The 12,228-nt window shown below is 38.7% G+C and overlaps 1 protein-coding gene across 1 annotated transcript in view; it reads right to left on the bottom strand.

Moving 5' to 3' along the window:
- PTPN18 (protein tyrosine phosphatase non-receptor type 18) overlaps positions 1-8,635 on the bottom strand; it is a 40,306-nt gene extending 31,671 nt beyond the window's left edge. Inside the window, exon 1 of the mRNA XM_070935062.1 lies at positions 8,543-8,635. Within this exon, the coding sequence (XP_070791163.1) occupies positions 8,543-8,635 (93 nt within the window). The remainder of the gene's footprint in view (positions 1-8,542) is intronic.
- Between the last annotated feature and the right edge of the window lie 3,593 nt (positions 8,636-12,228).

Here is a 12,228-nt window from a genome sequence, read left to right as displayed (position 1 = left end):
TCATTAGCATATTTCAGAGTGTATCAAAACAGCTTATATCCTTGGAAGGGCTCCCTAATGTTTTATCAAAATCCTTTTCAGTGTAATTGGAACCAATTCTGCCCTGTATAACAAAAGGATATAAATCTTCTTTCTCATCTACATCTGATTCTTTTAAATATTTTGAACTGGCTGTTTTATCTTTTTCAAACTAAACAATACGGCTGATTAATTGCCTCAGTCACCATCGTGGCAATGCTTCTTTTGTCATTTTGATAAATCCTGCAGCAAGCTTTGAAGCATCACCATCACGTTACCTATCTCCATTCTAAGGTCTTTTCTTTCAGGCATCTGGTTGGGTTTCATCTGCAGTTTTCAGATTCCTTGTTCAAATAATTATTTCATCCAAAACAATACTGAGCTTGTGTCAAAACTTGGTGTTACTCCATTTGTCACTTCCCTAGATGGTAGAAGAGCAGAGCAGGACTTAATATGGGTCTCACCTTCTAATTATGGGGATGAGAAAAGTTGGGTTCTTAGTGAGATCCAAAAACCTTTCCTATGATTTTAGCGCAGCCTTCCTCCTTGTATAGCACTGTTAAAAGGAATCTAAGTGGGTTAAGCAGGAGGTAGCAGGGGATAGCGTTTTAGCAGTTTTCACCCAATGATTTTTATTTATTTTGTTTTGTCTATCTACCTCTCCGCATTGAAATCAGTAAAGGAGAAAATGCATAAACCAACCTCAGGACAGAATGGGATTATGGGCTTAAAATGGGGTTTTAGAGAAACTGCGTAGCTTTCTATACAATGGGTACAAAGTCCTCCAGGTAGCAGAACTGGAAGTTAGGATTGTGCTCTTGAAAAGGAGTTTTCAAATAATGTCAGTCGGCAGAACCTGTTAGTTAAAACAAAGTTCCCCAAAGCCCTGATCAAGTAGCAAAGTTCTAGCAATAAACAACTGATTGTGCTTGAGGTTCCACAAAAACAGTGTGAAAAGCCTTCTATAAAATGCAGGCTGCCCACTTAAAGCATGAGGAAAGGCATTATTAGGCAATGAACATTTAATTCATGGGCCTGCATTGTTTGCAGAATGTGCTACGAAAGTGAAAATTCGAATTACACGAGTGAACTGTTGTTTATATTTTTTTCCTTTGCTTTTGTATTTCCTTCCCTAAATACACACATTGTTTGTACCTGGGTGTTTTTTCTATGATATTTTGAATTCAGCTCCAGTTCCCAGGTGTTGATTATTGTTTTAGCTTAATCAACAGATGATATCATAGTGGAACCCTGTGCTGAGTAGCCTGGATGTGCCTCTAAGATATCACATGAGATTCCTGTGTGGCCTCTGTTTCTCTCTTTGCCCAATCAGGGCTGAGCAATGGCAGGTGAGGCAAAACAATCCATGACTTTTATTTATATCCTATATCTTGGTCTGGATAGAGAGACAGCAAATACTGATAAACAGATCTGTCAGAATGTCCTTTTCTTTCACCTGTATCTGGATGGCTGCTTCTTGGCAGAATACGTTTAGTTATCCCTCCTGTACAAAACCGTTTCTGGACACAGAGAGATTAGAATTACAATTTTATCAATATCTGTCAGCCTTCTGTCAAAACTATCCCATCTTCAGGACCACTTGGGATGCTTCCATATCCAACACTTTTTACTGATTTGTCCATTCCCTTTCATATTTTATTCCTATGAACTTTCCTTGTCTTTAAAGCCCTGCCCAATTTTCTTTTCTGCTCTTATTTATTAAATTTGTATCCTGCTTTTTTTTTTTTTTTGAGTGGGGTGGGTTACAATTCAAGGCAATGTACTTCTCTTTGTACTTTCCCCACAACAACAGCCCTGAGAAGTGGACTGGGCTGAATTATAAGGACTAGCCCAAAGTCATCCAGCTGGTTTCTGTGTCTCTGGTAAGATTAGAATTTACAATCTCCTGTCCAACACTTTTACCACTAGGCCAGTCTGACTCTTGTTGCCCATGAAAGCCTATTTGATATGAATATATACTTTTCCAGCAAACATTTTAGATTTCACACCAAAGCCATTCCCTGTGTTAGGTTGCTCCTCAACTATTCTTGAATCTGAAGAAAACTGTATCTACATGCCATTTCTTGCCTTTATTCCCAGTTAGAGTGGTCAACTGGATTTCCACCAAGATGACAAAGCTGAACAGATTTGATAGACATCAAGGTCCCTTTGGACAGATTAAGAAGAAAAATCTTACTTTCTATGCTGGAACTGTCAATGATGACAATTAATGCGTTCGTTGTGGTTGAGATAAAGACAGGGCAGAAAAAGCTGTTGCCCTGTTGTTCATAAGCTGTTGTTTATGCCATGGTTATGTGCAAGACAGTGGTGGGTTTCAAATTTTTTACTACCGGTTCTGTGGGCGTGGCTTGGTGGGCATGGCATGGCTTGATTGGCGTGGCTTGGTGGGCATGGCAGAGAAAGGGTACTGTAAAATCTCCATTCCCATCCCACTCCAGGGGAAGGTTACTGCAAAATCCCCATTTCCTCTGGATCACCTGGGATTTGGGAGGCAGAGAATAGATGGGGGCAGGGCCAGTCAGAATTTTTACTACCAGTTCTCTGAACTACTCAAAATTTCTGCTACCGGTTCTCCAGAACTGGTCAGAACCTGCTGAAACCCACCTCTGGTGCAAGCACAGAAATTTTCTAAGAAAAAGGCCTCTGTTGAATAAATCCTGCAAAACCCTGATAACTGGAAGATTTGGTATATTCTTTCCTTTCCAAGAGGGACTTTTTTTAAAAAAAGAGAAACAGGAATGATAGTAAATACTGTTGTTGTCTCATTTCTACTCTGTTGATCTGCCTTTGTAATAATAAAATAGTAAGTACTGTCTGTGTATTGAAAGGCTGTTTCCTCGTCAATTTTGGATAAAAATAAATAGCTCAGATATACCTGGAACTCAGTGTGCTAATATCTGGTAGTAAATTAGTCTCTGATCTGGAACAAAAATATTTACCCTGGAAGTAAATCTATTCAAAAGTAGCATATTTCTTCAAGGTAAATAAGAATCTTTTTCTTAGGCAAGTTTGAACCCCATTTTAGAAATCAACCATTCCTTGTTTATAACCTCTATGGAAGCCAACTGTGCATCTCTTTGGTGCAAAGAGACACAGATGGTTCATGGTTTTTATTCCTTTATTATTTTTTTAGTGGTCTAAGCTACCCAGAGTTTTATGGAAATGGGCAAGCTTTAAAATTAATAAAAACAAAAGGGGACATTGCAGACATCATTTGAACTAATTTTTCCAAGCTCTGTGCCTTCCAGACATCTTGGACTAATACTCTTTTCAAACTCAACCTGAAAGTTGGTGAAAGCCAGATTTAAACACTTGATGAACCCTTTTAGAAATTGGCTCCAGTTCTCTCATTTTCTGGGCTTTTACTGGCCATTCACAGGACAACATGACCAGTGTTTGAAAAGGTTCATATGTATTCCAAGGGCTCTTTGGAAAGTCTTCAGGAAGAGAATTGGGTTATATAACAATGAGGAAGAGTGAATGTCTTGGAGAACAGTCATCAGCAGCTAGGCTGTTGGTAGCGCAATACCGGAAGAAGGACTCTTTGCCTACTATTGAAGAATGGACATTGAAAGTAGCGAATTTAGCGGAAATTTAGTGAAAATTTCAGCGTATTTGAACGACTATACACAAGAAAGATATATATCGGAATGGAGAAGATGGATTGATTATATTCAAAATAAGTATCAGACAAGAAAATATCAAATAGTTTATGAATGAATGTTAAACTTTAGAAGTATTACGTTATCTATAGTGGAGTTAAGGTTTCAGGGGGGGGGATTTGGTAGTTTAAGAATAGTTAGGTTAATTTAGTTTATGATTGTTAATTGAAATACCCTGAATTTTGCTCTGGGAAGTCTGGGGGGGGGGGAGGGTGGGATGGGAAGGGGGGAAGGGGTGCGGGGGTGGTGGGGAGGGAAAAAGGGTGGGGGGAATATTGGCGGGGAAAATTTTTCTTTGTAAAACTTTTTAATAATAAAAAAAAAACTAAAAAAAAAAGAGAACAGTCATTGTGAGTAGTCTCATGTGGCCAGGCAGTGGAGGCTCAAACATGCTGCAGCTTGTAGAGATCTCAGTAGCTAGCAGGGAAACTGGGCTGCCTTGATATCAATTTCAGTCTCTTGGTGGAGTAGGAAGCCTAACTGACTATATGCAGGGTGGAGGAACCTGGACTTAAAAAGGAACCGTATATCAAAGCATGTCTTTATTTGTTTATTTGTTAAAGCTATATATTGCTGTGTTCTTAGTTTACAGATAACCCAAACATATAACTCAAACATATAACAACATATAATCCAAACATTGATTATATTTTCTGTGGAATATTAGTTCAAAGGCAAGGACTTTTCTGCCCTATTATGCCAGTTTGATGTAGTGGTTAAGGTGCTGGTTTAGAAACCAGGCGACTTTCAGTTCTAATCTTGCCTCTTAGGTACAAAAGCCTGCTAGATGACTTTGGGCCAGTCATTTTCTCTCAGCCCAACTCATCTCACAGAATGGTGGTTGTGGAGAAAATAGGAGGAGGAGAAAAATTAAGTATGTTTGCTGCCTTGAGTTATTTACAGAGTAATAATGAAAGTGAGATAAAAAACTAATCAATGAATAAAAATAAAATTTCAATACATAGAGTCTCTGTTTCCTCTGCCTCTAAGCTAAAAGTGAAATAGAAATGTGCACACAGGCATATTTCTATTTCACTATCTAGTTTATGTGTGTGTGTGTGTATATGAAAGCCAGTAGGGAAATATTTCCATTTCCTTTTTCTGTTTAAATCAGCAGGCTATTAGCCTTGAAGTCAAAATTTCTAGTATGTGAACTAGGTTTGCACAATCTATCCTTCCCCAACATGGTACCTTAAGGATGCATTTGACTACAACTCCCAGAATCCTGAGCCAGCAAAGAAAGAAGTACGTCCTGAATTTTCCATTATTTGTTATTATTAAGTGGGAATGGACCAGGGAATATGGGGGAGGAGAAAAGGAATACTACTTTTCCCTTCCTGTATAATTTCATGCTGTATCACTTTAGATTTAGTGCATTTCTCTTTACCTACCTTTTCCAAGCTAAGATCCTTCAATCTGTCCTCTTTGAAATGCTACTCTGGCCCTTTCATAATTCTAGTTGCTCTTTTCTGCACCTTCTCCAGTTCTACAATCCTAAAATTATACATTAAGTGGGAATACTCATTTTTAAAACTAATTCTTCTTTCAATAGTGACTACTGAAATGGTAGTCAGTGTATTTATAGGAAGAAGTTAGGAGGAGCTGAGCGTTCCTAAATGTTATGTACAATACAGATGCAAAATAAGCCCATTGAATCTGAAGCACCTCTGCTCCATCTGCTTCCTAGCAGGGTGTGATTACATTATGCAAAGCAACCCTTTCCCAAATGATTTAAATTTTTAAAAATCGGGTACATGTTGTGTGGCTGCTGACCAAACAGGTTGAATGACATCTTAAACCTGAATTTAAATGGAATGTATCCATGTTATCAGTTAGGGCATTCTTTATGAACCCTTTATAGTAGCTTTTTTTTTTTTTTTTACTCAGTTCAAGACCGACAAGTCTTTGAGGCATGTGGAAATATAACATTATCAACTCGTCATAGGACTGGCAATCAGAATGGGTATTAAATTCTCAGTCTATAAAGAGTATTTTGAATTTGCAAGATGGATCAGTAAGGACGTCTTACACAGAATGGAAAACTATCACTACTTCTTAAAATGTAGTTGGCACTGCAAGGACCAAAATATGACTCATAAAATATAGAGGGTTCCTGCATGTGGCCCTTTATGGTCAAATGTAGCTGGCTGTATTTTCCCATCTCTCTAAGTGAGCTAAGCAATCTAATGAGTCTTTCTAGTCAGTTCACCCATAAAGTGACCAATTGCAGCATATCTTGGCATATGATGTGCAGTAGCCAATTGGGATGCTGGAGGGCTTAGAAGGATTCATAATTTCAGTTGTCTAGCTGAGCATGGAAAAGTCCTGCTGGCTTTGTGTGCCAGAAACTTAGTCTCAAAGAAAAATCTGTATTCAGATTTATAGCGTATAATCTACTGTTCATTTTGCACAGCTATTGATTTCTAACAAATTGCCCCTCACAATTCTAAATAAAGCATTCTATTTTTTGAGGGGTGGGGGAATTGCAGAGAGAGGCGATACAATCCAGTGCATCCCTTCTAAACTTCCATAAATATGATCCTAATGGAAGAGAATATTTGTAGCTCAGGGTTGAATTGTGGGGTCCTTGATGCCCACTGAGCTCCATTGTTTTCTTGCAGACGTTTCATTACCAAACTAGGTAGCATCAATTAGGTAGCACTGATGATGTTACCTAGTTTGGTAATGAAATGTCTGTGGGAAAACAACCAAGCTCAGAGAGCACCAAGGACACCACACAAATATGATTCCACAGCCCCTCCCTCTGAATCATTCCTTTCTCATTTTTTGACATTGGGAATTATTGGTATTCTTTGGATAGGAATTTGAAGCAGAAATACAACTCAACAGTGCAGCAGGGCACCATTACTACATTTTAAAGTAAGTGGTTACATACAACATCTAGAGAGGAAGAAGTTCCAACCATAATGTCCAAAGTAAGTGTGTCAGTGGCTGAGAACAAATCTAAAAATGCTGGCTTTTAGCACCCCCTTCTTAGTGCCTATGCCTGCAGTATGGAGTTAAATCAGTCTTCCAACTTTAAAATGACAGAACTTTGTATCAAACACCTCATAAATTTGTTCTTCTACAAACTGGCTGGCAACTTCTATTGTAGCATTAGTACTTTTGCCAGACCTTAAGATTATTTGCAAAAGGTTTACGAGTCAAATGGGCTTCAGGATAGTACCACAGTCTGCATCTGTAAAGTCTTTTGACAAAGCAGGAGTCAAAGCAATACATTATAATTCAGTATTATCTTGCAAAGGGCAGGGAGGAATAGAAAGATGGCTTGCGTTCTACAGAATTTATGGCAGACATGATTGAACTAAAATGAATGAATAAGTGAACTACAAATATCTTGGTTCACAGCTTCTTATGTGCTCATATATATTTCATTCTAGAGTAGTATTTCTTAAAGTGTGGTCCAAGAACAGTAGTGGGTTTCAAAAGCTGTCGCTACTGGTTTGTTCGTGGGTGCTTGCACGCTTGCGCAACACTTCTGGGCATGTGCAGAAGCATCTGTGCGGGTGGGTGGAGCCTCCCGCCGCCACTGCTATTGGTTCGCCCAATCTGGGGCGAACCGGTAGCAACCCACCACTATCCGAGAACTATTGGGGATTCCTCAAGATCCTTTCAGGGGTCCACAAAATCAAAACTTATTTACCTTATGTTGAAGAGATTTGCAAATATTTAAAACAATGCCGCTCTTCTGATTATTTTTTTATTTAAAAGAGTATAGGGTTTTTCAGGAAATGTATTTACTGACATTTATTTATGTGTTAGTATCCAATGGACTTAATATCATTATTTTTACATAATTCAATAAATATTCTACAAATGCATTGACTTTCATTTTTAATACAGTAGATATTAATAAAGGTAACCCATACAAAGAAAAGCTCTTTTCGGGTCCTGGAGCAAAATGTTTAAGAAACACTGCTCTAGCATAGGCCCATCCCTTCCTCATAATACTAAATACATTGTAATTTAAGAGAAATTCCTGCCACATCTGCTTGTTGGTTTACTTTGACGGCAAATGAGACATTGCTTTCTACTAATGCCATTTAATAAAAACTCACTTAGTAACTGCTCTCCTTGATACAGTACCCTTTCTTAGCCTGGTTACTTTACAGTGGTTAAAAGAGAGATATGGGAAAACATAGCCCAGTTACTAAACAGTGAAACACATATATTGGTTCTCTCCAACAGCTAGAATAGACTGGCCTTCTGTCTTGGCATTCATCACCTGGCCACTTAACCTCAAGAATAATTATTGACCAACTGTAAAGGGATCATCTTCGCTTTTCCCTTAGCTTTGGCAAAAGGACCTGACAGTCTTCGCAAGATAGACATCAGGCTAGGGTTCATACAAGAGCACATCAGCTCTTCAATACGATAAAGTATGCACTGATACATAAGCAAAAAGACATTTTTCAGCAGGCCAATTCCACAGAAGCATTTACCAGGTCAGTTGTGCACCCACCACCATCCCGTTTTCTTTCCTATGTATGGGGAAAAAAAGGCACACATACATTTTGTAGGTCAGGCAAAAACCCAACATGTGTTTCTGTTCTTGGAACAGAAACACAGAGCCAGGAACAGCTGTTGAATTTCTGTTTGCTGAGTACCTAATCAAAGCACTAGAAAACTGGGAGAAAGAGAGACAAAACCCAACAAATAGCTTTGCTGCTGCTTAACTCCTAGCAAAGACAAACCTTTGGCTGTAGAAAAAGAAAAGAGGGAAATAGGTACTGACAGGGACAGCACAGGGTAGAGTGAAGTTACTTCACAGCTTCCCTGACGCCCGGCTCTTCATTACCAGAGAAATAGATCTCACTCACCTGGAATTCTTCAGCCAGCTGCCCTTTCTCCTGCCCGGCCTTAGCTTCCACCTGGGCTAGAAAGCCCTTTAGGTATTCTTTACAGCGACTCATCCCTCTGCTTAAGAAGAGGGAACGGTGGCAATGTTGGAGCTGAAGGTTCTGAAATGCTAAGAGGAAGTTGACATCCTTGCACCACGCCTCCAGATTGTGGCTAGTGGGATGGGCCCAGCAGACCTGCCTGGCTCTCTGCCTGCTCTCTCGGGAAAGGGATGGTATCTTTTCTGCACAGTGGGAACAGGGTGTGAACACTGAGCACCTGAGAAGCACAGGTCAACCAGCACTCTTCTTTGTACGATCTCAAAATTTACAGCACAGATATCTGCTGTTGTAGTAGCATCCTTAATTGTCAGTTCCCCATGTGGTATTTGGGGGAGACTGTGCCCCCCTAACAAGTTCCTTACTGTACACATAAATACCTTGCCTACCTAATTTATTTTTTAAAAATTAAAAGTTAATGGGAAGCCAGCATGCTTCAAAGAAAAGCATCAGCCTGAAGAGACTTGCCTGTATTTCCAGCAATGCCTCTTGACTCTACCAGCATTCTTAGAAAATAAAATGCTTTGTGGCTGAAATCCTCCTTAGCTGTCATTTAATGTGCATTTCTACCACATGTTCTGAAAATTACATATATATCCCATTTTATCCTCTATTTGGTATTTCAGGTTTTGCTAGCCACTTTGAGGTCTTGAATGAATAGAAAAGCAGGACTTCAGTCAATCAAATAAATAAATGTTCCAAGAAACTGCTTAACCTGTTAGAACTGCTCTCAGCTGCAACAATAGTGTACATCCACACCATAATTCGTGTCACATGGTATTTTTTCGATGTTATATTTGCATCACTAGTTCTAAATTATGTGTGTTTCTTGTAAATCCTGTGGAAAGTTTATCTTCACAATAGAGGAACACTATTGTATAATGTTGATACCATTTTATTATATTCTTCTCCTGTGTATAGTCTCTCTTAACGGTAAAAAGGCATAGGATCTGGTTATTGTTCTATTGCTGCAATAACAACATAAATTATGTACTATGAAAACATATTTCAGCAGATGAATGAAATAACGAAATCCAGGAAATTAAAAAAATCATTGTGGCCAATGCAAATGATATTTTTTGCATAATTTACATTATTTGCACAGTAACATCATCTCAGAAATTTCACTAGAATTTGGTCTACCAAACTATGCAAAGTCTGTTCAGCTGAAATCAAGAAAACAGAAGGCTCACTGAATATGAAATTTTAATTTCATTTCTTGTTTCTAATCCTCATGGGTTTCCAATACACATGGTTTCTCATAACAGAGGATTGAAATGCTCTATTTTAAGCAGTTACATTGAGTTTTCATATTGATTTTCCTCATTCACAAGTTCCCATTACCAGACCACATGGTGCTAATATTGCCTGGTTGGGTGAGGGCCTTGAGAAAGAAGGATGTAGCTATGTGGTTTTGGAATCTGAAGTGAAATTGAATTGGCTTTAGTTGAAATTGTAACAGAGCAGAAAAAAGAGGTGGCTCAAGAAATACCATGATAGTCAGTTGTTGTAGGAAGAGAGGGTATAATGAGTTGAGCTTATGATATTCACAACAGAAAGCTCCTGACAATAATAAAAAAAAAGGCCAGGAAGAGGGATGGTATGAAGTATTCCCCCAGGCCCATCATAGCAAGTTCTTAATGCTTCAAAGAGGATAGAACCAAGAATGACAATGGATTAGCCTACAAGGATGAATATATTAAATTTATATCCTGCTTAAGTAAGTATTCAAGGCAGCTAATATTGAAATAATAGAATAGAATGCAAATAATAATAAAATAGAATGCAAAATGGAAAGGTAAGAAGCATACCTATAATTTAGTACCTTCTTTAATTAACAAAACTGGCAAAAGTGATGGGTTTTGGGTTGTTCTTCTAAAGGTAGACCAAGTGGGAACGAATGATAATTCCCAATGGAATACATTCAACAACTTTTCCCATGGCTAATTTTTTCTGTAGTGGTTAAGGTGTTGGATTAAGAGCAATGAATCCCAGGTTCTAATCCATCTTCACTCTGGGTGACTTTGGGCTAGTCACTATCTCTCAGCTCAACCTATTTTACAGGGGTGTCAATGCTAGTGGAGACAAGAGGTGGGAGCACTATGTATGCTGCCTTGAGGCCCTAATGGAAAGTCAGGGTATAGTATATATCTAATTAATTAATTAATTAATTAATTACAAGAGCCTCTCCTGCAAATCTTCATAGGCCACTAAACAGGAGGATTTTTGGATAGCATGGCTCCAGTGATGGGTTTCAAAAATTTTTACTACTGGTTCTGTGGGCGTGGCTTGGTGGGCATGGCAGGGGAAGGATACTGTAAAATCTCCATTCCCTCCCCACTCCAGGGGAAGGATACTGCAAAATCCCCATTTCCTCCCGATCAGCTGTGACTCAGGAGGCAGAGAATAGATGGGGCTGGGGTCAGTCAGAGGTGGTATTTACCGGTTCTCCGAACAACTCAAAATTTCCGCTACCGATTCTCCAGAACTGGTCAGAACCTGCTGAAACCCACCTGTGCATGGCTCTAAACCACTTGGGTTTTAAAAATTAATACCATATGAACACATTAAATTGTGCCAGTGCAGTGCTTTCAGAAAGCGGTTATAAGATCTATGTGTACTTCCTAAAATTTAGCAACCTAGCTGTCCCATTTTGCCTGCTGCAATTTATAGATTATAAGAGTAATCCTGTGTAATATGCATTGTAATGGCCAAAATGGCAGACTTTGGCCATATTTTTATTCATCAAATTTATGTGCCATTCATCTCATAGTCAACATAAGTTTCCCTAAACAACACTGCATGTTTAAAAAGCAGCTAAAGTCCTGTAAATGAACGCTTTCTCACTTAACCACATTGACTTTCCAAAGACAAGAAGAGAATGGCCACATACAAACATCTTCAAACCTAACCTATTTATAGTAGATTATTTCTATAAAAAGGTTAGGTTTGAAGATGTTTTTACGTAGCCGTTCTCTTCTTGTCTTTCAAAAGTCAATGTGGTTAAGTGAGAAAGCATTCATTTACAGGACTTTAGCTGCTTTTCAAACGTGCAGTGTTATTTAGGGGAACTTATGTTGCCTCACAGTATGAGACAAATGGCATATAAATTTGATAAATAGAAGTATGGCCAAAGTCTGCCGTTCTGGCCATTACAATGCATATTGCACAGGATTACTCCTACATAGAAATTGCAGCGGGATGGAAAATAGGTCAGCTTTGAATGGACCTCATTTGGTCTCGGTTTCACCCTCTTGATTGAGCTCATGGGGGTTGAGGGGGTTGTTCAAGCAGAGAAGCTCAGTAATAAAACTATTAATAATGGTGGTTTCTATTTTTAAAATATAAGTTCATGCTTATGTCTTAAATGGTGCCATTCAAACAACCCATCCAGAATTTTGGTTGATACAGAGATTTTAAAGCTTCTCTAGCTCAGTAGACCAGGTGTCCTCTAGTAAAGCTATCTCACCCCTAATCTTAGAGGTTTCCAGTGTAAGCAAGTAGGAAACAAGACGTGGCATGTTTCTAAAAGAAAGTTAAAAGAAGGTGTGTGCTTTAACAACTCATGTCTATTATACAACTGCCAGAAAAAGGTCAAACAAGTCTAT

The sequence above is a fragment of the Pituophis catenifer genome, unplaced genomic scaffold (genome assembly GCF_029215685.1).
Source record: "Pituophis catenifer annectens isolate HBS135680 unplaced genomic scaffold, rPitCat1.0.hap2 SCAF_2, whole genome shotgun sequence".
NCBI lineage: Eukaryota > Metazoa > Chordata > Lepidosauria > Squamata > Colubridae > Pituophis > Pituophis catenifer.
Note: the sequence above shows the minus strand (reverse complement) of the source record. Positions and strands in the feature narration are given on the sequence as shown.